This window comes from Brassica napus, chromosome A8 (assembly GCF_020379485.1).
Source record: "Brassica napus cultivar Da-Ae chromosome A8, Da-Ae, whole genome shotgun sequence".
In the NCBI taxonomy this organism is placed as follows: Eukaryota; Viridiplantae; Streptophyta; class Magnoliopsida; order Brassicales; family Brassicaceae; genus Brassica; species Brassica napus.
This window is the reverse complement of record NC_063441.1, coordinates 16403215-16428366: the sequence shown is the minus strand read 5'-3', so window position 1 is coordinate 16428366 and position 25152 is coordinate 16403215. Positions and strand designations below refer to the sequence as shown.

General features: G+C 33.4%; 1 protein-coding gene, 1 long non-coding RNA gene and 1 pseudogene across 2 annotated transcripts; all 3 read right to left on the bottom strand.

Moving 5' to 3' along the window:
- Window positions 1–1799: 1799 nt before the first annotated feature.
- LOC106361430 lies at window positions 1800–6965 on the bottom strand (annotated as a pseudogene).
- An 11262-nt stretch (window positions 6966–18227) lies between these two features.
- On the bottom strand, window positions 18228–20734 carry LOC106361432 (heterodimeric geranylgeranyl pyrophosphate synthase large subunit 1, chloroplastic-like). Its single transcript, XM_048737836.1, has one exon. It carries the CDS (start codon window positions 20176–20178, stop codon window positions 19084–19086), a length of 1095 nt encoding a protein of 364 aa, XP_048593793.1. The 5' UTR covers window positions 20179–20734; the 3' UTR covers window positions 18228–19083.
- Window positions 20735–23156: 2422 nt separating this feature from the next.
- LOC125577091 lies at window positions 23157–24680 on the bottom strand. Its single transcript, XR_007315400.1, has 4 exons — window positions 24062–24680; window positions 23856–23962; window positions 23614–23699; window positions 23157–23506 (listed from the first exon to the last, which is right to left on the bottom strand). It is a non-coding gene; the product is annotated as an uncharacterized LOC125577091 (long non-coding RNA).
- Between the last annotated feature and the right edge of the window lie 472 nt (window positions 24681–25152).

Below are 25152 nucleotides of genomic sequence, written 5' to 3'. Positions count from 1 at the left end.
CTGTCTTTGAGGCGTTAAGCGAAGGACGCTGGACTACATCACGTAACAGACATCCTACCTTATCTCTGCTTCGCTCGTGCATGCCTTCTCCGCTCCCTTCACTGGATTCTGAAGAGCCTGACTTCTTTTTATGGAGGAACTCCCCTCATGACCCACCAGATATTTTTTCTGCCTCCAAGGTCTAGAATTTTCTAAAACCTATTGAAATCCCTGTGCCATGGTTTTCCTTGGTTTGGTTCAAACAGAAAATTCCAAAGCATGCTTTTATTGCATGGCTTACGTTTAGAGATCGCTTGGCCACCAGGGATCGCCTCAGCACATGGGGCATTCAGGTTTCACCAGATTGTATGCTGTGTGGTGATGAGAATGAAACCAGAAATCATTTGTTTTTTGACTGTTGCTTCTCTAGAGAAGTGTGGAATTCTTTTTTCGACCAATCAAGACTGAACCCACCAAATACCTTTGAAGGTGTGGAGGCTTGGTTGAGGTCCTCGGCAGTCAGCAAAGAACTGAAGCCTCTTGTTCTCCTAATCTTCCAAGCGGCAATTTATTTTCTATGGAAAGAGCGAAATTCCAGATTGCATACTTCATCAAGCAAACCATCTCAAGTTGTTATAAAGGAAATCCAACTTCAAATAAGGGCAAGACTTCTGGGTTTGGACAGAGAGAGATGGTCCACTACCCATTCAGTTACCACAGCAGCTTCGACACACATAAGAACAACAACATATCTATCTCTTTGGTTTGAAAACTTCCAGCTTCACTAGCCAGGTCCTTCATCATATTATCTGCTTCACACGGGTTGTTTGCTCTTTTATTTTCTTGTATCTTTTTTTCTTTATTTTTATGTTGTAAAGATACTCTGGAGAAGAAGAAACATGAATGAATAAGTATTTAAAAAAAAAAAAAAAAAAAAAAATTCCGGTATAGGAGGGGGAAAACAGCACGCAGTCTTGAATCATATTTGAGCCTTTCATATATTTGGTTGGGCTTTTTACTACCAAATTTTTGCTCGGTCTACTAACGTTTTTGGTTCCCGTCACCATCATCTCCGTGGAAGATCGAGGAAGCATCGCAGCGACTAGAGCTGAAAAAAAAAAACGGATTTGAAATACGAATTTGATCCACTATATAAAATATCCAAATGCATCCTGTTATCCGATCGACTCGAACCCAAAAAAAAATCTAAAATATCACAAAAAGGTCCAAAAACATTCGGAAAACATGTATCCAAATTCCAATAAATATCCAAAAAATACAAATTAATATCTAAAATTAATATCTAAAACCAAAACAAATAATTAAAATATTCAATTCTATTATATGTTAGGATTTAATCACGGTTCAAGTTTATTTATTTATTTATTTATTTATTTTGAGAAAGGGCTTTACTGTTTAAGTTTATATGTTATATACTTCCTCCAATTCAAAATGATGTATGTTTAAGATTTTCAAAACATATTAAATTTTGGTACTAAATACATATTTTACAATTATCTATTTTCATAATTCTAAACTAATAAGAATTCAAATTAATTATAATTAGATGATAAAGATGAATTAAATATAAATAATTTGTTTTAAAAAATATTTTTCTTCTTCTAAAACATATTTTTTGGTGAAATAGAGGAAGTATTAATTTTATTTAATTTTTGAGTATTTAAATAACTTTTTGTGGTGTTTCTAATAACCCAAAAAATGATTTGAATTTGAATGAGTATCTAAAGGAGACCCGAACTAGAAATGATCCGAACCTAATATTATGTAAAATACTCCGATGGTATGGTAAGTGATAGTGATTAGACAAACAAACCACTGAAAGAAAACAATAAGTGGTAGTGTTGTACAGTTACAATATGATGTTAAATGGTTGTATTCGAGTTTGCAAGAGGAAACGAAGTAAAAGAAAATAGGGATGATCTAAAGTATTCTTGTGAGGGTTTAAATATATTTTGAACACAAAAATAAAAAATATACATTAACTAAATAAATGTAGTAACAAAATCAAACCAACCCCCCCCCCCCCCCCCCCCCCAAACGAAACTCTCTATCGCAGAAAGAAGCGTTGATCAGGCATATTGCTAACATGGCGTAGACCAAGTGTGAGTGACACGTCACCAGTAGGGTTTGTCCCAAACCTTATAACATTACCACCATCCATGTCAGTATCATCAAATCCTCCAATTCCTTTCTGACACGTAGCAACCGCTGAAAACGCGGTTGAACCAGCGTAACTAGAGACTGCGGCGACGTTGGTATAGGAGGAGGAAGGGTCGTTTTCGTAAGCATTGATGTCGGATGATGATCTTAGACGGTGGCCTGTCGCTACTGCTGCGTCTGCGTCGGGTGCGGTTGTTGCTGATTGTGCAACTGTCATTGAAGTTTGTGAAGTGGTCCGAACTGGAGTGAAGTTGCTATCATCGTTGTTGGGTTTTGTGCTCTTGTCGCTGTTGCTGTTTTTTGTTTCTTGATCTTGTTCGTTTTCTTCTAATTCTTTTGATTCTTGTTGATACATTTCTTCCACCATTGGTTTCCATAATCGAACCCTAGCATTAATGAACCAATTTGACACCTGAATAAAAAGACAAAAAAATATTCACCAAGTTAATGATAACAGTTACTCTAACGAAAGAAATAATGGACTCCTTTTTATTTGTCATTTTGTTATTTAATGTATGCAAGAAATTGAGGGTTTCTTGAAAGCTGCAAACTTTGATCTACTTGAGGAAAATGGTCCCTTTTCAGTTTTTAATGTCTATCGCTCTCTCTCCTCTCTCTCTCTTCTATGTTTGTAACGAAACGAATCCCAAGAAATGTTAATAGTGAGTGGAAGGCAAAACACATGCAGTGTGATTGATAAAAGTAGAGTATCAAACCAAACGAAGGAAAGAAACAAAACCCATGCAAAAGATCTATCTCAAGTTAGTTACTCCTACTAGTTAGTGTACTCAAGACTCATGCATGTTGCTTCATTCCTGAAGAGAAAAGTTTGGTATAACAATCTTTCTTTTGTGAGGTTAACTTCTAAACACTATTAAGCATATGCTAATTAAAATGTCAAATTCTACGTGTATAGGTAATCTGGGCCATTAATTAAAGTGTTATCTAGTTCTAATTATATAAACGAACTTCACAATGTATAACCAAAACAAAACTTCACGATAGTACATATATATATATATAAGTATATATAGAGTTAGATTATTTCAAACTTAAATGTTTGACCGTGTTTGAATTCACAAGTTTAAAATGTTAGGTTCATATATAGGGAGAAAACGTTATTTTATTCTATCGAACATCTTACAAATTCTAAACCCAAAGGAAACTGTTCTTTATGTTTTCGTCTATAACTTTAAAATAAACGTTTGACAAAATCATATGTTTAATTTTTTGTATATATGAAGTTGTTTATACGTGGAAGAAAATTTGACAAATTCTAAAGACATACTCCCTCAGTTTCTTAATGATAGACTTTTTAGAAAAAAAGTTTAAATCAGAAAAATGTATTTTTGTGTTTTTATGAAAAATTTGTAAACTTCAAGAAAATTAATTGATTTTATTGAATTACTATTAGTTAAAAGTTATCGAAAATTAAAAATTACAGAAAACGATACATTTATTATGGTAGTTTAATGTGTTTTTTTAATATGTGTGAAAATATTAAAAAGTCTATATTTTAGGAACGGAATGAGTATTACTAACAAGGTAATTCATTAGTAGTCCAGATTGTGGCCATTCCATGAATTGTATATCTAGTTAAGAAAGATACCTGGAAAGATAGCTTGCTTGAAACATAGTTTTTTTTTTGTGCACGAACTTAAAACATAGTATAGTATTTGCTTAATGAAAATAATTATTTCACTGTGTTATGCTTATGTAATAGACATATACTATATATATTTTCTATATAACATTCATATTTTTATACTGACCTGATTTCTGGATAAACCAGTCTGGCGAGCCAAGAGGTGCTTATCTGCATCGCTTGGATACCTGAGAAAGAGACCAGAAAATGACATCACTCTCTCTTTGCCCTAAACATAATCTAAATGATCTTCTTTATATTTTCTCTGTATACAACACAATCAAAGTATATGCAAGAAAAAGTACAGGCTTTCTCTTTCTTTTTACTAACAAGGGCGTGAGAATCTAAGAGACAAAAGAAAAGCTGATGATTACATAGCATAGATCCAGTTCTTTTTCCTTTTCTGTTTTGTTTTTACTCATAAAGCAATTGACAGAGAGGTAAAAAAGTACAAAAACACTACTCTTTTGCTTTATTTCCATTTTTTCGATAACTCTGACTAACAAAAAAATAGCAAAATTCCACTGACATAGATCTAAAGAAATCACTGATGAAATAACAAGAAATAAATGCGTTTGCTCAGTTGTTATAAAAATTAATTTATTTTCATCGTAAATGAGTTTTTTTTTTTTAACACCAATCGTAAATGATTTATAACAAGGGTTAAGGAATAACGGCAAAGGTAAGAAATAAAAGAATTTACTTACGGGTGGAGAAAATGCTCGAAGAGCCAAGCTCGAAGGATATTAACGGATCGTTCAGGCAAACCGCGTTGTGGCCGCCACGCTTCTTGTTCCATCATCCCCATTTGATGAAACGCACGTTGCTGACGCAAACTCTGTTCTAGCAAACGCAACCGCGGCGTTTCGCCTTTAGTTAATCCGGAAGAAGATATTCCGGCTGCATCCTTGTCCCCAAGAAGTTCACAGCTCTGCCTAAGTTGAGCCGCAACCGCATCTTTAAGGCATCGAAAATGCCTAGACATAGCCTTTTGAGCCAAAGCGGTGTACGGTAACGCAGCACCGTGGCCCATTACTATGTCGAAAGAGTTCACGACCATCTGCATTTGCTCACAGTAATGGTTGTACCGTCGGTCCACCTGCCAACAAAATTAAACTATACATTATACAATCCATACATATTTAATATTTGCTTTTCCTTTTAGTCAATGTTATTGATAGCTTGTGTGTTATATTTCACGTGATTAATATATAGTTTAGAGATCTTTTCACGAGCAGGTATATTTGTGTACGAGTTTCATCGATCAAAATACTAATGATGATTTTTTTACAAGAAGAATACTAATGATGAAAAAACAAATGAGAGTACTAATTAGTTACGTTAGGATGAGACAGTAATAAAATTTGAAAACAACAGAATATACTCCAAAGTTTTCGTATCCCAGCCCAAGCATAAAATAAAATACTTATAGTGAGAAAAATAAGTCAACTAAAAAAGATAACTATTCAGATAATGGGTAAATAATTAAGTAACGTTAAGGAATAGACATAGAAGATAGTAGAATATATGGTAATGATTTTTCTTTGATTAATCGATTCTACCAAACGCTAAGCATCAATATATTCCTCAATATAACTTATAATACGACTGCCACACGAATAAGTTGTTTAAATTTTTATATTTTTTATATAAATGATGGTAGCTAGGATTGCGTAATCAGACTCTAGCAAAATAATCAAAGTTATGACCAGTTCTTATAAATTAATCGTTTCAAAACAAAGAGTTCAATCAAGTCATATCACGTTTCTTGTCCCTTCGTTATAATAACTTTTGGATCAATTGAGTATTTGACTAAAATTATATGAATTTTATGGGACTTCATGAAAAGTTTTTACGTAAAATGTGTTACTATCATTAAAGGACCAAGTCAAAAATCAAGATTGAAACTAAATAAATTAAGGAGACAAACCTCTTCAAGCATGGTGAGTAGCTTAACTTTTCTTCTTTGATGCTCAATCCGATCAGACGCCGACAAAGGAGACTGATCCTTAATTGCTCCGGCCGACGATGGAGAGCCACTGCCACCGTCGCCACCACTAGTATTAGGGTTTGAGCTGTTCCTAAGTTTGGTTTTCTTAGAAAATCCTCTTCCAACGGTACAAAACTCCTCCAACAACTCTTGAGCGGCCGTCGTGTACCTCGAGCTTCTAATGATATTGATCGCTCCTACGGAAGAAGAAGACGCCGCAGCAGCCACCGGAGATGATCGGAGATGATGTTGAGGGTAGTCAGTAAGAAGAGTTCTTGAATTAGAAGAACTGTTTCCATAGTATATATTTCTATACTCTTCCGCTTTTGCTGCAGCCTCTAAAGACGACGAGAGAGATAGGGACAAGCCTTGTCCACCGGTTTGGCTGTTGTGATGATGATGATGGTCGGAGGATGAGGGAGACTGCCACGTCAGTTGTTGGTGATGATGCTGATGTGGAATCTGATGCATAGACATAGTATTAGTGTAGCCTTGTTGGTGAGATGGATTTGGTAGTAACATGTGAAGAGTTGAAGAATTGTTGTGGTGGCTTCTTGTGGTGGTTGTAGATGCCGGAGACGGTGGTTGTTGCGGTGGATTCATTAAAAATAACTGCATGGCGGCGGCTGAATCCGCCGGAATATTCTGATGTTGCTTCTCAAGAAACTGTCTATTTGACCGGAAAGATTGGTCGTGGTCAAGATCTCCTCCTCCTACTGCACCGCTGCTTCCGGGAAAGTTAAACATATCTGATAGTATTCCGGCAGTTTCATAGACCGGAATCCCACTTCCGGCGACTGAGGATTCCTCGTCCATTTTTATTCTTTGATGTTCTTGCTTCTGCTGAGTTGTTAAGCTGGTCGAATCTAATCGGTCGAATCCATTAGAGAAGCTTATGATTCCTCCTTGGTGTTGTTGATGATGATGGTGGTGGTAATCTTGGGACATAGAATTATTGTGAAGAGTCTTCAAGTAGTAGTAGGAGAAGTTTTGGTTATTGCCATGTGAATCATTCAATCTTCTTCTTCATGATATAATACAAAACATAACTAAGAAAGAAAGACAAAGAGCGAGTCAACAAGGTCTTATGCTGTTTTCAAAACTAAATACATCATCTATATAAGACTATAACTGATGAACATAACCATATAGAGAGAGCAGATGAGAAGAGAATACCTTTGGAGTTTGCTGCTGAAAAAAAGAGAGAGAGAGGTATAGGTATCGTTTTCTCTCTCTCTGGCTTTCTTTTTCTGGACTCTCCTTTTCTTGTTTTCTTTGTTACTAAGAGTTTATTCAGGAATTCTTTAAAAATATAATAAAACTTCGAGAAAAATATGATAGAGATAGAAGGCACTATTCTGTTTTTTTTCTCCGCCTTACTTTTTAGCCCACCAATCTTCTTCTTTTTTAACTCACCAATCTTCTTCTTTAGTTTTTGTTGTTGTCATCAACTTCTTAGAAAAATACGGGCAATTTAACGTATTAGAAAAAAATGTTATACAAAATAAATATGTGACTAGCTAATATTTTAAATAAAGTTTATTTCATTTTCAGTTGTAAAAACAATACTATCTCTTGATTTCCTTTCTATTTCTTTGCATTTTATAGTTTCCATCTTTTCTTTAATTATGCATAGATTTTCATATTGAGTACTACATCATTAAATAAAATACTATTTTGATTACTTCATCAGTTAAACAGAATAGTATAGTATACAAAACAGATATATTATGCTAATCACACTATTATATTTGTCAATACAAATCGATATACTTTATAAATTTGATAAAAATACAAAATGATAGAATATAAAACAAATTCAATAACTCAAAAATTTAGTCTTAGGTAATTTAAATATATTTGGATTACAATTAAATGAAACTTTTATATAAACACAGTAAAATATAATTGTTACATATATAAAAAGATAGTAACATATATTGTAGAAAATATATAAAATATTCTAACTATTTTCTGGTTAGTTTATTAATTTTTATGCTATGTGGTTATTTGTCTAAAATCATGCAAAAATATTAAGACACTGCCATATTCTCCAAATACTCTCGCTATCATTTTTCTGGATACCCTGGGTTAACTCGCAGATAGAGTCAATTACGTCCATTCAAAACTGATCCTTGTTGGTGCGTCGCTCATCAATCGTCAGATGACATTACATAGGTTAGACCTCACATCAATCTTCCCCAATAAAAAGCTAAAAACCAATATAGTTTAAAAGCTACATATTTATTTTAAATGTGTAGAATAAGCTTATAATACATATGCGTGAGCCTTAGTCCTTCCTAGGAATACCATAAATGTTCTTTGTGAATCAGTCCTAACAAACTAGTATTCTGGTTTCTTTCAGACATTTTGTTTGTATTTTTATGAAAAATCCGATTCTTTCCTTATACGGAGATTATGATTCTTTTAAAACGATAATCACTATACCAAAACAAATGATTGTGTCATAATCAATTGATTCTAAGTTGTAACCACAAGTTAGTCACTTACAATCGGCTTTTCATTGAAGTGACCGTGAGTTAATTAATTAGCATGTTTATTATCTCGTAACCTACATAGATCAATTATGTAAGACATATAATTTTCAAAACTAGGATGGTCTAATTTTAATAACAATGCAAGAAAATGCAAAATAATTCAGAACTATCTAATATCCAAGCTAATTTTTTACCCGGACCATCGATCTTGAAAGCATAATTGTTTTGCTACTTGAGGTTCAAGTACGATGAAACTCCGTCTACATTTTCTACTCATTGGATAGAAAATGAAAGATGGACGTTCGCACTCACCGGACGTGTTGTTTGGCACGTGTTGAAGGTAAGAGGAAGGATTAGAAGTCAAGTTCTCACAATGCCAATTAGGTTTGTGTGGGGATAATCTAGAAAACCGATGAAATCGACACATAGCTGATTTTTGGTTCAACAAATTTGAGATCGATCCGGCTGCGTTTTTTTTTGGTTCTTATGTTAACTCAATATATATAGAGGATTTTTACCAAAAAAATATATATATATAGAGGATCACGTCAGAGGTGGTAACATGGAGTAGACAATTATATAAGTTTTCAGCACACTAACAAAATGATTTCATTAAACTGTATAGATGGATTTTTTTTCTCAAAGATTCCTTAGAAATAATGCAAAATTGATAAGAGTATAGTGAAAATCAGCAGAAAAACTAGTATAAAAGGGGGAAATATGTACATTTCATGGTTTGGCGATTGAAAAATTCTAAACCAAATAAAAAGGTAGATATTTTCCTTTCGAGATAAGCGTTTAGATTGGAATAAAGGATTTAAACAAGCGGAAATAGTCTGAAAATTTTATACGAGCGCACTAACGACAAATTCTTGAGACCGATATGTGTGAACGAGCGCACTAACGCTCAACATCTTATATATCATGTGTTACTGTTTTAAAATCAAACAACTTGATTGTTTTAACTTTTTAGAAATATATTAACCTTAATTTTACATTAGTTAGGGAGTGAGGATATTGAGATTCATTTCTTCGACTGAAGACTTATCTCGTATCACGTACGTCTTACCTAATTTTTTTATTATTATCAGATTTAAATGCATATCCCATATACGGTTATATAGATATTTGACATTACAACGTATGTTATATGGGATAAATAACTAATGGAAATGTCGAAAGTAATAATGTAAGTCCACTTTTATAATTTACACATTGAGACTTTTTTGTGACATGACACCATGCTGGAATCTAGCTAGCATTATAGATTAATGTTATATTACCACGCAACTAATGGATTCATTTTTAGTTAATAAAACATTGTGATAATCCTAGCCACTTTTGTGAGGTAAATTTCATGGTGTGCTGTCAAGGTTAGACAATATATATAACAAGGTCCTTTTGCATTCATGTTGCATTTTTTTGTAATTCCAATTGTAAACCTGGAATAACAATTGACAGTTCAACCTTCTTCCCTCCTACCAATATATCTTTCTCTTTTTAATTCGTTTTTATTTTTTTCCCTTATAACTCAATATGGTTCTCTTTAGGAAAAAGAGTTTAATCGGGTGAGTCTCTCACATGAATCCCACCCTCCTTTCACACTTATGCACAACCATCCGTTGCGTGCTGAACCTCCTTTTTCGCACGTGTACGTGGAGAGGATCTTCTTCTTTAGGCATTTATACTCTTTACCCACCAAAGCCAACTGGTAATGGCTCTCTTCTATTGATCTGCTTTATAATATCTTCAATGATGTCAAGTCTCTAACCCTGAAAATATTTATTATTTTCTTCATTTTAACACGTTTCTCGCTTCTCGACCTCACATAAACAGTCATCACAAAGTCGTTTTTGTTTTCTATAAGAAAGCCAAAGACTTATAACTATGTAATATTTTTTTTTGTAATCAGAACTCACAAGACATTTTATACACTTTTTTTTTCTGTGAACAAGAAATTCTAATGGTATACGAATTCTTGATAATGGAATGTATACCAAACTACATGTATTAAAGTATTTTTATGTAAATATATAGCGTTATATGTTCCATATTTACATGATATAACAACATTTTAAAATTTGATTTTCAGATAAAATGTATCAGTTAAAAGAAACTAATCGGGATTTCCCTAAACATGAAGTTTCGATATGATCAGATGGTGTGCAATTGCTAATAGTTAGAAGATAAAACCACCATTAAAAAGGAAATATAGAAATAAGCTTATTATTTTTTGTTGATTGAAAGATATCCAAAGAAGCTTTTCTTGACTAAAAGCATTTACAACGACCCATAATAGATGCTCATAGCCTCAAAGGTTTGATTTATTGTCTTGTCAATATATCATTTGATTTCTCATCCATCAATCTTTTTTAAAACATATCATCCATCTATCCGTCATTCAGTCTACGTCATATGATAATGCTATTCCTCATAAGTTTGTGATTTGACATATGGTGGTTATAGATAGAGTTGTCTTTGCCAAAATGAACGTGAGTTATATGTTTGCGTTAATATCGGTTTTAACATCGTTAAATTTTTGTCTATATTCGTTACATCCTAACTCTATGTTTCGACTTGCCAAGAACTTTTATTATTTTACAATATCAAAAATACAATAAAGTCGATGAGAAAGAAACAAATAAATTTGAATTTTTTACATGCATGAGTAATGGGAGAGCGAGGCAACAAAGGGGTTGTGAAAATGGCAGTGATGGTCCCTTCTTATTCCATTTCTTGTCCTTTTTGCGTCAATCTAGTTGTTCCTCTCATTTTTATTTTCTATTATCTTTTCTTTTTATTTTATTTAACTGATTTTGTAATAATTTTCTCGCTTTTTTATTTTGTTTTTATCAGTGCCTTTTGAGCACTGGTATTCTGCGACTTCATTGTGTTTTTGTCTAATGGTGTGTGACCACAAGCTCACTACGTGTACTTAGGTTTTTTTTTTTTTTGCTAAAAACTTGTATTTAGGTTTGCCTTTATGACTTGCGCATTTGTTTGTGGTTTCAATACAAAAACACATATATGTGTATATGAACAAAACCGGAAACTATGGGTCCGAATGGTGACCGCGGAATTGGTAATATTAGCGGGACGGAATTTAAGTGCGGTACGGTCTAACTGCGGTTCGTGCGGTTTGCGGGACAAGTGCGGTTTTGACAAAATTAGCGGTGCGGAATTGTGTTGATTGGTGAACATGTATAGTTTGCGGAATTGAATAATAAAAAAAATAATATTAAACAAAAATATCAATGAAATCAATATAGTTTAAAGTTAAAATAATTTATTTACTGTTATTGATGTTTTTTTTTCCTTATTTAGAAAATTTCAATACCAAAATTTATCTGAATTAAAAATTTAAATTACATACATATTAAAAAAGTAAAATACAAAAAAAACATTATGGAATATTTTGATTTTCTCACAACATATTTGCAATATTATCTCTTATTTGCACCATTTGTTCTCCGCGTGTCGTATAAATTGCCAGAACAGCAGTATCATGATAAAGTAGGATTACGTGGAGCGGGTCAACCCGCCCCGCATAACCCACCAACGTGCAATAATATCATAATTGTTTTATACATAATTTTAAATAAACTTTTAATTTACATTTATGTTCATATAAATTTAGCTACTAAAATTATTTAAAAATACAAATTTAAAAATATTGTAAAGATTATTAATAATTTTACTTAAACTAAATTTAACTAAAAGAATTAGTATATAATTTATATTTTAGGTATTTGATATAGAAGTGCACATCGCTATTAAATTTTCAATTAACTACAATAAGATTGACTGCATTATTTAGAATGCATAGCTACTATATAAATTTACTAAAAGATAACTAATTTAACAGTATAACAATAATATGTATGTGTATTAGTATATATAACGTTACTTAGTTGAAATTTAACATATTTCCAGTTTAATTTAAATTCAGTGCATTAGTATTAATTTTATAACTAATTTTACTTTTTAACATAGGAAAAAACAATTTATTTGAGTCAGTTCAGGAAAAAAAAATATTGGAAACGGTTGAATCAAAAAATGTTACGTTTTTTAGGTGTAGAATGAATGTTAGTATAGTATTGTCCAATAGGTATTTATATAGAGTTAAAATATTATTTTAAAAATCGAAAATAAGAAAAAAGCTATTGACCAGTGCGGATTTCATTGGACCGCTGGTTAATATATGCGGTCTGCTTTTGAGAAGCGTTATTGCTTTTATAAGCCTATTCTCTCTGTTATTTTTTGAAGTGCGTTTTTTGTTTTACTGTATACAAAAAACGCATTTGAAAACAAGATAGTGTGAATGGTGAACCGAGTGCGGTTTTCGAAATACCGCTTTGAAATCCGCGAATCAGTTGTCGCCAATCATAACCTATAACTATTATGAGCTGGTCCTGAGATTTTGGGTTATAGATAACTTAAGAGGATTTCTATAGTTTGGAGACTTGAACAAATGTACGTCTCCTTTTGGATGAACGAGCGGATAAATTAATTAGTTACAGAAATCACAATTTCTATATAAAGTAATTGTAATATTCTGAATTATGATATATAGAAAGGTTTAAGAAGATTGATTTGGTTACCTACGTCATCAAAATTGATTTACTTTTTCCGTCACACATCCATTTAGAATTCCAGAGTTAAGTATATTTAGGCTGCAATAGTGAAAGGATGCATGGGTGACTTAGCGGCCGGAAGTGATTCGCGATATCGTACGAGTAAGGCCAAAACACATGAAAATGCCGGGTGGTGATTGCAGGGTTAGTAAACAAGACTTTCGGACCTTGGAAAAAATTTAACGCACTGCTCGTTAGACGGAATGGGACCCACGGGCCGAGAGAGCGGGGGTGGGTATCCCATTAGCTGTGAACGGTCGAGGCGTTATAAGTGGTATCATAGCTGGTTATCCATTTCAATTCTGACTCGAAAGGCGCCTTGAGACCTGTCGTGGGGAGCAACGAGGACGTTGCGTTCTTTGAGAAGAGGTGAATTGTAACATTCCGAGTTGTGATATATGGAAAAGTTTAAGAGGATTGATTTGGCTATCTATGTTATCAAAGTTAACTTATCTTTTTCGTCACACATCCGTTTAGAACTCCAAAGTTAAGTGTGTTACGGCTGGAGTAGTGAAAGGATGGGTGACCTATCGCGAAGTGATTCGCGATGTCGTGCGAGTGAGGCAAAAGCATGGGAAAATCGAGTCGAGTGGTGATTGCAGGATTAGTAAAAAAGAGTTGGGCCTTGTAAAAATTAACGCATCGCTCGTCAGACGGAATGGATCCACGGGCCGGATAGCCCATTAGCCATAGACGATCGGGGCGTTATAATAATTTTGACGTAGGAGTAATAAAACGAAATATATATAAGGATCAAACATTGAGTTTTGAGGGCATTTAATAAACATGTTGAATAAGGAGATCCCTCACCTAATGGTGCTAAGCTCTAACCGATCAGATTTTATCCACGAGCAAAAATTATTATAGATGCGTGTATTAATGTAAACTGAGAGTAAAACGACGAGAAATTATTTAATTGGCATTTTCCTTAATGTTTCTATACTCTTCCCTTTCATTGGCTGAAAATATTAGGATCATTCTGAACGGAAAAGTTTGCTCGAGAGCCCATGAGTTGGTAGATAGGGACAACGAGCGTAGATGCTTGTGACATATAAACAAAACTGGTCATAGAAGTGAACGTTATTTATTTATATTATGGATTACACAAAGGTCCTTACTAGACTAAAAAGAGTCGTCATCTTCTTATAAGTATAGTTATCCAACTCAATTTCTTAGAAGTTATATTCAGTTTGAATTCAGTTTTTCACCTATTACGAAGTGACATGGCTTTAGTATACTAACTCTTACCTGGTCTAGTTTTCACGAGCCTAGACTTTGGGTCCATTGGAACATCTATAACAAGACAATACCGATTTCTAACAACAAAAATAAAAGTAGACTATAAATATATTTTCATTTGTTAAAGTCAGGTATTTTTTGCTACTCTTTTTTTATCAAACCTTATATTTATAAAAAAATTACTTTCCATCAATGGAGAAGTGTACGTACAAGAAATCGAAGTCATCCATACTAAACAAACAGCTATTACAAGGAAGCAAATACAACATAGAATGATAAAAAGATAGGGGCATACAAAACGGTTAAATAACTAATGATGTCGAGAAGTCTTATAATCTCAACGACCATCGAACTGTAAAGTTAGATGGCGCCTTGGAAATTAGAGACCACAATCAAAGATATAAATCCTAAGATTGAAACAGCAACAAGTGCACAATCAACAATCTTCAACATGGCTACAAAACCTTTGATTAGAACTTCAGTGTTAAAATTATCTCTAATCTTCAACAATACATTCCCTACACCAGAGCCACATAAAGTATATGATAAAATTAGGAAACAACAAATTCCATAAAAGCGGAAACCAGACAGTAAACGATCCAATTAACATGATGAGTGGATATGTGAGGCATCAATCCATTAAGCTACAATTGAACACATAAAGACTTAAATACCACAAAGATAGAACTGCATACTGCAGCAAAAGGACTGCATATTGCAGTAAAGGATCGCACCAAGGAGAGAAAAAGAGAGATATCAAAGGAGAGTTCAAGATACCAAACCAATGATATCAACTCATCACTTAATATTTAGTTAAAAAATCTCTTAGACACACCTGGATTAATGGAAGAGGAAGAGAGACAAAGATGGAGATGGGGATCGAGCAACCCATTGTTGAATCAACAAACACAATGACAAGCATAATGAACGGGAGATGAGGATATATGAAATTGATGATTGAGAAACAGCGAAGAATCCAATCAACGCACCAGTAAAGGAAAACATTGCATCCTACAAGAGACAAACACTTTGAGACAAAACTTGTGTCATCAACATACACAAGAGAAATAACACCATCACTGAACACATGTACCAGATTCAGCAAAGGGGATTTCAAATCAGGAGTTTTTGAAAACAGTTGAGAAAAGGCTTGTAAGTGCAAGACGAGCCTGTTACAAAAAGTAATACATACAAGTACAATGCTTTTATTTATTTCACAAAGTAGTACAACAGGATAATAATGAAGGTTTATCTTTACATAGATAAAGTACCTTAGTAGGTCTCTTCCGAGTTGACTAAAATTTCACACTCCAGACATAAACACTAGCCTAACACGTTCCTAGATCAAACTAACCCAAGAACCCATCTGAACCCCTCATGACCCCTAGCCCTTATGCTTTGTCTCTACTCTCATTCAACCCCAAAGCCCTTATGCTTACGGCCTTCTCTTGAGGTGGTGCTTATCCCAAGGCACGTCTCTATGTCTACTTATACATGTAAATTTTGTGGCTTACCCTTGCCAACTTCTCAAGGAAGAGATATTCACAAATATTCCTTTATGGAATATTTCCAAAACTTTTTCAAAGACTTTTGGAATATTTCCCTTGATGATTTATTTTTTCCAAGGTAAATCATACCTTACTTAACTTCCAAGTATCTTGTAGTTTAGCTCTACATCGGCTCCAAGTCCAAGTCAGTTGCACAACTTCACATCTTCACTTCACTTCACGTAGCACTTACACTTTTTGTACGACTTCATGTAGTACTTCACAACTGATACATGGACACCTTGAGGAGTTGTTTTTTTCAGCTTCTATAACTCAGTCGTCACTGCACTAACAAAGCTATGTCGAACAGCAGAAGAAGCACAAGATTGAACGGTATGAGAGGATCTGGTGGTTTTGGTGGAGAGTGAGCTTCAAGTGGCACATGTGGAGACATACACGGTGGCAGATCAAGAGGAGGACGGAGTTGGAATTTCAACGGATGAGACAGAGGGCGGAGTCGAGACCGAGAAGACGCTGGGCGGAGTCGAGATGGAGGAGATGCAGGGTGGAGTCGCCATGGAGGAGTCGGAGCGCGAGTCGAAACAGAGGAGACGGACAGCGGAGTCGAGATAGAGGGTGGATTTGCGACGGAGGAGACGGAGGGTGGAATTGCGACTGAAAGGACGAAATCACCAAAGGGGCTATGAGAAGGTTGAGCTGCTCCATACGAGCCTTAGATTGGAGAGACAAGAGGGATGAACACAGACGGTGGTTTCAAGCGAGGGGATCTTCTTCTGCTCCATACATAGCTCAGATGAAAAAAAACAAGGAAAACAAGATTCAAGATTTAAATCTAGATCGAAGATCTGCAGAGAGAATTCTCTCTCTACATTTCCATGTTGTTTACTTTATTCGTATGGTTACTTTTTGCTAGACTATAAATATATACTAGACTATATATATATACTAATCAAGATTTTGTATTTTTATATATATTTTATTAAAAGAGAAGTACAAATACAAATTCACCATAAATTTACAATTTATTTATAAGTCAATGTCATTGAAGTATTAAATAACCCTAACTTTAAGTAATCATTGTTTTCTTCTATTTTATTAAATCATTTCCTAAATCAAGTTTAGCTAAAACTTTGAAGGTGATTGGTTGGGCAGTAGCAAGTGACTTTAGCTTTAATTTTTATCTACAGCCTTAAAACCACCAATCATGCTTTATATTAGTTTTTAAAGCTACAACCAAAAAATTAAAGCTACAGCAAAAAAAAATAGCTGTAAAAGTCTTATTTTCTAAAGCTCCATCTTCTTAGCTGTATGAAATTTTAAAGATACATCTCTTAAAGCTAAATAAAAAAATCATACAGACTAAATTTTAAAATAAATTTTCTACAGTTACAGCTCAACCAATCACCCCCTTTGTGTTAAACATATTTACTAAAATGATTTAGCTAAATTTTAGGAAAATTTAAGTTTAAAAATGATTTTTAATAATATTATGTAATATTTTCCAAGTATCATATAAACTCCATGCATTTAGATTGTAAGACCTAAAATACAGTATATGTATTTTGAATATTCCAGAAATATATGTTTAACCATTACGGTTAACATTAATTATTTTCAACAATAAAATATATATATTCTAAGATTTAAATATGTTTGAATTACATGTAGAATAATATATATTGCTTATAACATAATATTCATTTTTAATCTATCTAAATCTCACCTAAATATATATATATATATATATATATATATATATATATATATATATATATATATCAAATATTTTCTAAAATATATTTTTAACCATTTAAGTTACTATAAATTATATTTAACAATAAAATATATGTATATTAAGATTTAAATATCATTGAATCACTTGTAAAAATATATTTAATGTTTATAACTGAATATTCTTTTCTGATGTATCTAAATCTCGCAATTTAGCTCATATCTAATCAAAATATTTAAAATATTATTAAATTTGGGAAACGATTTCGTGTTTAAAGAAATATTACTCAAACATATCGATGGGTTAATATTTGTCGAAGATTTAGTATGGCGTACGTGTCAATATTTTTTTACAGCATTTGTACTATCTAATTATTGTGCTTATAAACATTTGAAAATATGATAGTATTTAAAATATTAACTAATAAACATTTAAATAATATTTATGTATATAAAAGTGAAAATAAGTACCCGCACACAATTCTAATATTAAATTAAAAACTGAGAGCATCCATAATTTTGACAGTTATAACATTCAGAGTTTTATGATATACACACTAGGATTGATATACAAAGACTGAAATTCAGGTATATCTATCACAAAGATATCATAAGTAAAAACCAAGTAAGACTGTATAGAAAATGACGATTGACTTGGCCATGATGTGTTTCTTGAGGAAGAAAGAAGGAAGAGAATGAAAAAAAAAGAAGCTAAAAAGATACCATAGTGTTTGTCTTACTTGGAAGATAAATGGCATCAAATCAAGAAAAACAAAAGAAGCAAAACTGTTTTTATGTGTGAAGGTCCAAGGGACCAACATTCTCATGGTCTGGAGCCTCTCCATTTCCCAATACTATCTTTGCATTTATTTTGCATCTAAAATAGACCTTATATAATTTCGCCTTGTCTAAATTCATATAAGACCAAAGTTAGCTAGGACCATTTTTCTAGCTTTTTGGATCTCTTGACCGTTTTGTAACAATTTGCAATGATATTTTCCTACATGAGATGACCTTGTACTAAAACTCTTATTGCAATGATTTTGATGAATTATCAAGTTGATGATTGTGAAAGTTTTTGACTAAAATATAAAAGATTTATCTTAGAAGTACAGATGAAATTCATTAAGTGTATTATTCAGTATTCGTACTTGTGGCTTGCTAGTTCACAATTCACATCTATAAAAACGATCAGAGAAAACGCAAAACACATCTCAGTTTAATTGGTTCAAGTGGGAACCCCGGCATGGGATGGCCCACGTCCATGTGGTATTCGTGGTCCATGTCTAGATCAACGTGTATGTTCTGTCATTTATCTTGACCACTTAAGTTTGCCAGCCTGTTTCATCACCAAACCTCAAAATTCACTCTCAGAAAATTCAAGGTCAAGAACTATTAAAGTCGTATATTGAATCGGTTTTCATAGCCCAGTGCTACAATCTGGGCCTTAAAAGGTTCCTAATGGACTAAACGATTTAGTCAGAACCTACAAACATGGATCTCATAGTATTAAACCCATAACTATCCTATCTTGTAATACACGGAAGCATAGAGATTACAACAACAAGCACAAGAATCTGTTGTTTCAGCTTCTCCAATATTTTATACAATTCAATCTGAAACACGACCAGAGAATAAAATCTCGAATGATTCCAACAAGTAAGGAAGAAAACACACTTCAGTTCTGTCTATTTGCAATGTAATTAGCCAAAGCCAACAAAGGAGCGACCCTGTCGGAAACAAACCCTAAAAGCTGTTCACGAGCATCTCTACACAACTTCTCAGCGAACTCTCTCGATTTCTCCAAACCCATAATCTTCGGATACGTTAATTTATCAGCAACCAAATCTTTCCCAGCAGTTTTACCTAGTTCTTGAGACGATTTCGTGACGTCCAAGATATCATCAACCACTTGAAACAACAAACCAACACACCTCGCGTACTGCCTCAGCTTCTCGATCTCATCTTCACTCCCTCCACCAACGATCCCACCCAACACCGCAGAGGCTTCAAGCAACGCCGCCGTTTTATGCAAATGGATAAACTCCAGATGCTCTAATCCGACTTCGTTTGAGTCTAACCCTTCACTGCTTATATCCGCCACTTGTCCAGCCGCGACGCCTTCCACGCCAACTGCTTTAGCCAGCTCTCCCACGGCTCGAACCAGTCTCACCGGGGAGACCTCGGGGCTCGTGGCCGTCACTAGATGCTCGAAGGCAAAGGGAAGAAGCGCGTCTCCGGCTAGAACGGCGACGTTTTCGCCGAAGACTTTGTGGTTCGTGGGTTTCCCGCGGCGGAGGTCGTCGTTATCGATGCACGGGAGGTCGTCGTGGATCAACGACATGGTGTGGATCATTTCGACGGCGCAAGCTGCCGGCATAGCGACGGAGGCTTCGCCTCCGACGAGCTCGCAAGCGGCGATGCATAGAAGGGGTCTGATGCGTTTGCCTCCGGCGAGGAGGGAGTAGCGCATGGCTTCGTGGATCTTGAGTGGTTCTTGGAGAGGAACGGCCAAGTCCAAGGCTCTGTTGACGGTTTCGACTTTACGTACCATGTAAGACATGAAGTCGAAGGATGATGATTTCATGTGGTTGTCTTGTTTTCTGACGATGGAAGAGGAGACGATGAAGGAAGATGATGAAACGGTGCGTTTTGGGTTGATGACGATAGGTTTAAGAGTCATGAAGGAAGAAGATCGGGTAGAGATAGAACAAGGAGAAGATTGATGGTGATGGTGATGGTGAACCAATGAACCAAGAGTCATTGAAGCCATTGTGGTGAACCAATGAACCAAGAGTCATTGAAGCCATTGATCCTTAGATAATTATGCTGAAATATAGTTTTTATATTACCATTAACTTTGGTAATGACCCTTAAGAATCGCTAAGGACTTCCGTTGCGGTTGGTCTTAAGAATATGTAATTGTAAAACAAGAGTTGGGTTTGTTATTACTAGAGTCTAGAGTGTAGAGCATTATATAAAGGGTTAGGGATGGAGATGACGATGTATATATGTTTTATTATATTAGAAAGCATATTCTTCTTCACTTCCATTGTTTAGCAAATTCTGTAAAATAGAACTATTGTCACGTTTATTTTTCATCCAAAATCTTTATTTTAATTTTTTTTTTGTGGATAATGTATCCAATATGAATCTCTTATCAATTATATCGGTATTTAAATATAAAATTTTCAACTATTAATATAATTAGTTAGCAACTCATGTTAATTGTATATAATTTTATAAGCTTGTGAAGAATAAAGTATAACTGATATCCACTAACTAGAGTCAAATTTTATCCAATAATTTTCCATGTGATAAGTTGAACACACGTCACAGTTTTGAATATTGATTTTAAATTTGAAAGGCATTACTATCTCTGGAATGATCGGAACAAAATATTAAAACCCAACGAGGCGACAATACACATGTTTGAGCTTATTTTTTTACTCTTTCAGGTTTTTTAAATACCTGAAAAAACGTTTTTGTGGGGAAGGTCATAAAAGAATAGTTCATTCTAAACTAGGGTAAACCCGCCCTACGGGCGGACACGCGAATAAAATTAATAGTACAAATTTATTTTAATTTTAAGTTAAAATAGAATTGAGTTTTATAATTATTTTACAGCAATTTTATATATCTATTATATTCTTCATTTTGTAAATTATAAACTTGTATAATTATAATAAATTTTAAAATATAATTATTTACTTATAAAACTAATGATTTACGTGATATAAAGAATTTTTTCTACCTTTTCTTGGGGGTTTACGCGATATGAAACTATTGTTACTATTTATATGTATACATGTTTATTAGAATCTTATATATTATATATGAAAATGAAGTTACCCATTACTTTGATCAGAATTTTTGAAATAAATATTACTGAATAACTTATAAAATATAATTATTTCAATAATTTTATCATACATAATTAGATTATTGTATATTGATTGTATTTTATTATTGAATAAAATTATTTCTTGTAAATTAATGTCTACTAATTTGCAACGGCCTTAAAAAAATTGTAATTTTTTAGAAAATCCCAAAGCTGATAATTTTCCCTAACCGAAGAACATAAAAATAAATAAAAGTCAACTGCTTAAAAACCTTGTAGCCAAACCTGTTTTCCACGCATTAGCTACTGTGTTGATGAAAAATTTTCATTTAATATTGAGAACAAAGTAGAGCTAAAATGTGATCTAACATGTTATTGCAAAATGTGGCATGCTATGGAATCCGCAGTATCACCTCTTCACCCAGTCTCTCCATTCTTTTGTTAAATCAATTTTTAGAAATTTAGAAAATCACACAACAAACCTGAATAGATTGTTGCATACTTTAACCTTCTCCATGGATGAAGAGCTTTGGTACTAAAATCGTGTATAGCATGGGACTTGCAGCAGTAAATAAGAGAAACTATAACAGAATAGAGAGTTGCAAGCATCATATTCATCAATGTTCATTGATTTCTAGATTCGGGTGGTCACTTTATTAAACATAAAAGAACACTTACCCTTACAACAATCTAAAACCGACTATTTAATTTGATTTCACTGATGTTCATTGTCTCTTGTTGATAGAACAGCTCTACATATCACATGATTGTGCATTCCCTAGACTCCAGTCACTCCTTGCATTGATTTGCGACTGATCTTGGCTATGGTGTATATATTGAGCTTTGCTTTGAGGTTTAAGCATTCAAGAAAACTGAAAGGAAAAAGAGATACTGTAAATTGCAGGGCCAACCAAAAGAAATATAACTTGTTGAATGAGAGATGTATTTATAATCAGTCTAAAGAGAATCACTTGAACTGATTGAATAGTCTAATTCACGCAACATTTCAAGAAGAAGATAACTTATAAAGAGCTTAATTTTGCCTTAGCTGAAAGTTTCCTAAAGATCTTGTGCAACAAATTTTACCATGAATTCTCTGCAATAAAATATAAATAGGTCAATTTTTAGCTTTGAGCGGAAATTTTAACTTAGCTAAGTTTGGTTTGATAGTTTTTTAGTTACTAATTTAGTTACATGTTTTCCTTTTTTGTGTTGTTCTTATAACTTTTTTTCATTTTTTTAATTATTTTATTTTTTATTTTTTTTGCATGTTATATATATAGTTTGGATTAGATTATGTGCATTTCACTAAAATTTTTTTTTTCTTAAGCTATGGCGAAAAGCCATATGAGAAACAGTGATTCAGTGATGATCAGAAATTTCTAGGTGGATAATCGTCATGGAATTGGCTAATACATAGGTTGATAAACAGGATCTCTTTGAAAGGTTCTTTAAAGACTCGCCAATGTCCTTTATAATTAACTTTCCTCTTTTTCTTGTTCAAAGACTCAATGCTGATGAACCTTTCATATTTTCTTCTTAGTGGTTATGGAAGAAGCAGAAAAACTGCCATCTTAAGGCCTTAGAGAAAATCAAAGCTAGTAGGTGACGATTGTTATTTTGTCAAAGCTTGATTTGGGTTTTCAAAAAAATAATATAATTGGTAATCGATTATGGGATTCATTTCCTTATTAAATCACATTTGGAGAAACATACGTTATCATGATCTGTGTTCCTTCAAAAGCTACTCTCTCCATGTTACCATGTTAACTTTGAAAGGATTGCAGCAACTTAACATTTTGTTGCTCGTCCTGGCCATATTTCATATCCTCTATAGTTTAGTTGCAATAGTGGTTTGCAAGCTTACAACAAAAGCTTTAACCAACGCACTGCAAAAGCAAGATTCAAAATGGTGGACCTCATTAATTTAAAGTAAATGATAGATATGTACGAAAGAAATACCCATAATCCACATTTGACAATAAGGAGAAACAATTCTTCAAAAGGAGCACATGAAATTTATCAACTAACTCTTTGTTTCTTCTAGATCTCACAGCTTTATCACACCCAAAGAAGCTCCACCAAGCAGCTAAACTTCAGCTGATACAACACAACTCTACAGAGCACCCACCAGACCACATTATAAATCTGTGAACTTCACCCTGCGGTGATTAGTAGTCTCTTTGATGACCTTATACATCTCTGCACCTTTGGCGGTGTCCGCCTTAAACAAAAGAAAGAACTTGACAGGCACATGGAGCTGCACGGTTAGAAGCTTGTGTTAAGTGGGACAAACAGTAAGTGTAAGGTTTGGTTTCCAAAGGGTGACAAATGGATATATAGAAGCAAAAGGTGGAGACCAGGAACCTGAATATAATGAAGTTTTAAGTGAATCCGAGAGGTTTAAGTAAAACATAGAACCCAGTCGCTTGTAAATGGGAAGACAATGAACACTGGAATGAGAAAAATAATAATAAATAACAGATTCAAATCATATTGCAAAGAGGAAATATATGATACAAAAAGAATAATTCTGATAAATATGAATCTAATCACCATGTGTGTTCAAAATAATGATGAACATGAGTTTTAAAGGACGGAAAAATTACAATAACAACCGGATTCAAACCGGACACGGCTGGTCCCTCATTGCCTTGATCCTCCTCTCCTCCGTTGCTACCGCTTTCCTCCTCCTACTGTGCCGTACGCGTCCGGTCTTCAAATCGAAAATAAAAATTGTTGCTTTAGCCAATTTACAGAAAATAAGTTTAAACAAATGGAATGAAGAGATGGTTCTCATAGTAGGAAAGGTTACCTTTTTATAGTCAAGGTTCCACGGCCTTGCGTGAAGATCACATTCAAGGTAGATCGTGGATGGTGGATTTAAGAGGATGAATCTGTATAGCGTTTGGGATTGTTAGGAAGAAGATGAAAGAACAGGTAGAACGTGGGTGGTGGATTTAAGAAGATGAATCTGTAACTGATAGCTCTTCGGATTGTTAGGAAGGAGATGAAACAACGCCATGGAAACCTTAGGTTGAGCTTAGCTCTCAATGAAGAACGTGTTGAACCCTAAATCAGAAACAACGCGTTTCCATAACAACTGGAGTTACTCTTTATCCGGGTTGGGTTTCATTAAGCCCGAATACACACTAAAGCCCAAACGGAATGGACACCAGAATAAATGAAACTCAGCGTTTAGTTTAAGTGGACACGTGTCGCGCTCTTCTGCACCTAATTGATGACATGGAATCCCATGTGGCATGACTCAGGAGAGAGTAAACTGTATCTATACTATTATTTGCGAAGTAATTTTTTGGAATCGAGCTCTTACGTTGAAAGTTAAAGCGGTTAATATCTATAACACCCTTAATGATTTTTATATATAATTAATTATCAAAAAACGAATTTTTATTAATAAAATTAACTTTAAAAAAAATAAGATAGTTCTTATATATTGTGTTGTTATCTTAAAACATAATTTTCAACTATAAAATTTTAAAATAAAATATAAAACAATTATAATAAATTCAGTGGTTAATGTCAATGTTATCTTTAGTAAATTTATAATTAATTATCAAAAACGAATTTTTATTAATAAAATTAACTTAAAAAAATTCTTATAAATAGTGTCCTTATCTTAAAACATATTTTTCAATTATAAAATGAAAAAATAAAATATAAAAAAATTATAATAAATTCAGTGGTTAAAGTCAATGTTATATTTAATAAATTTTAATTAAACATATAAATTTAATTATATTTTTGTCATATATATATATATATATGATTGATTTAATTTTTTTTGAAAACATAAATAATAAGTAATTATGCTGGTTTTGAATTAATAAAAAATAAATTTAATAAATATTTGTAAAACGATTAAGCCCGCATATTGGGCAAGAC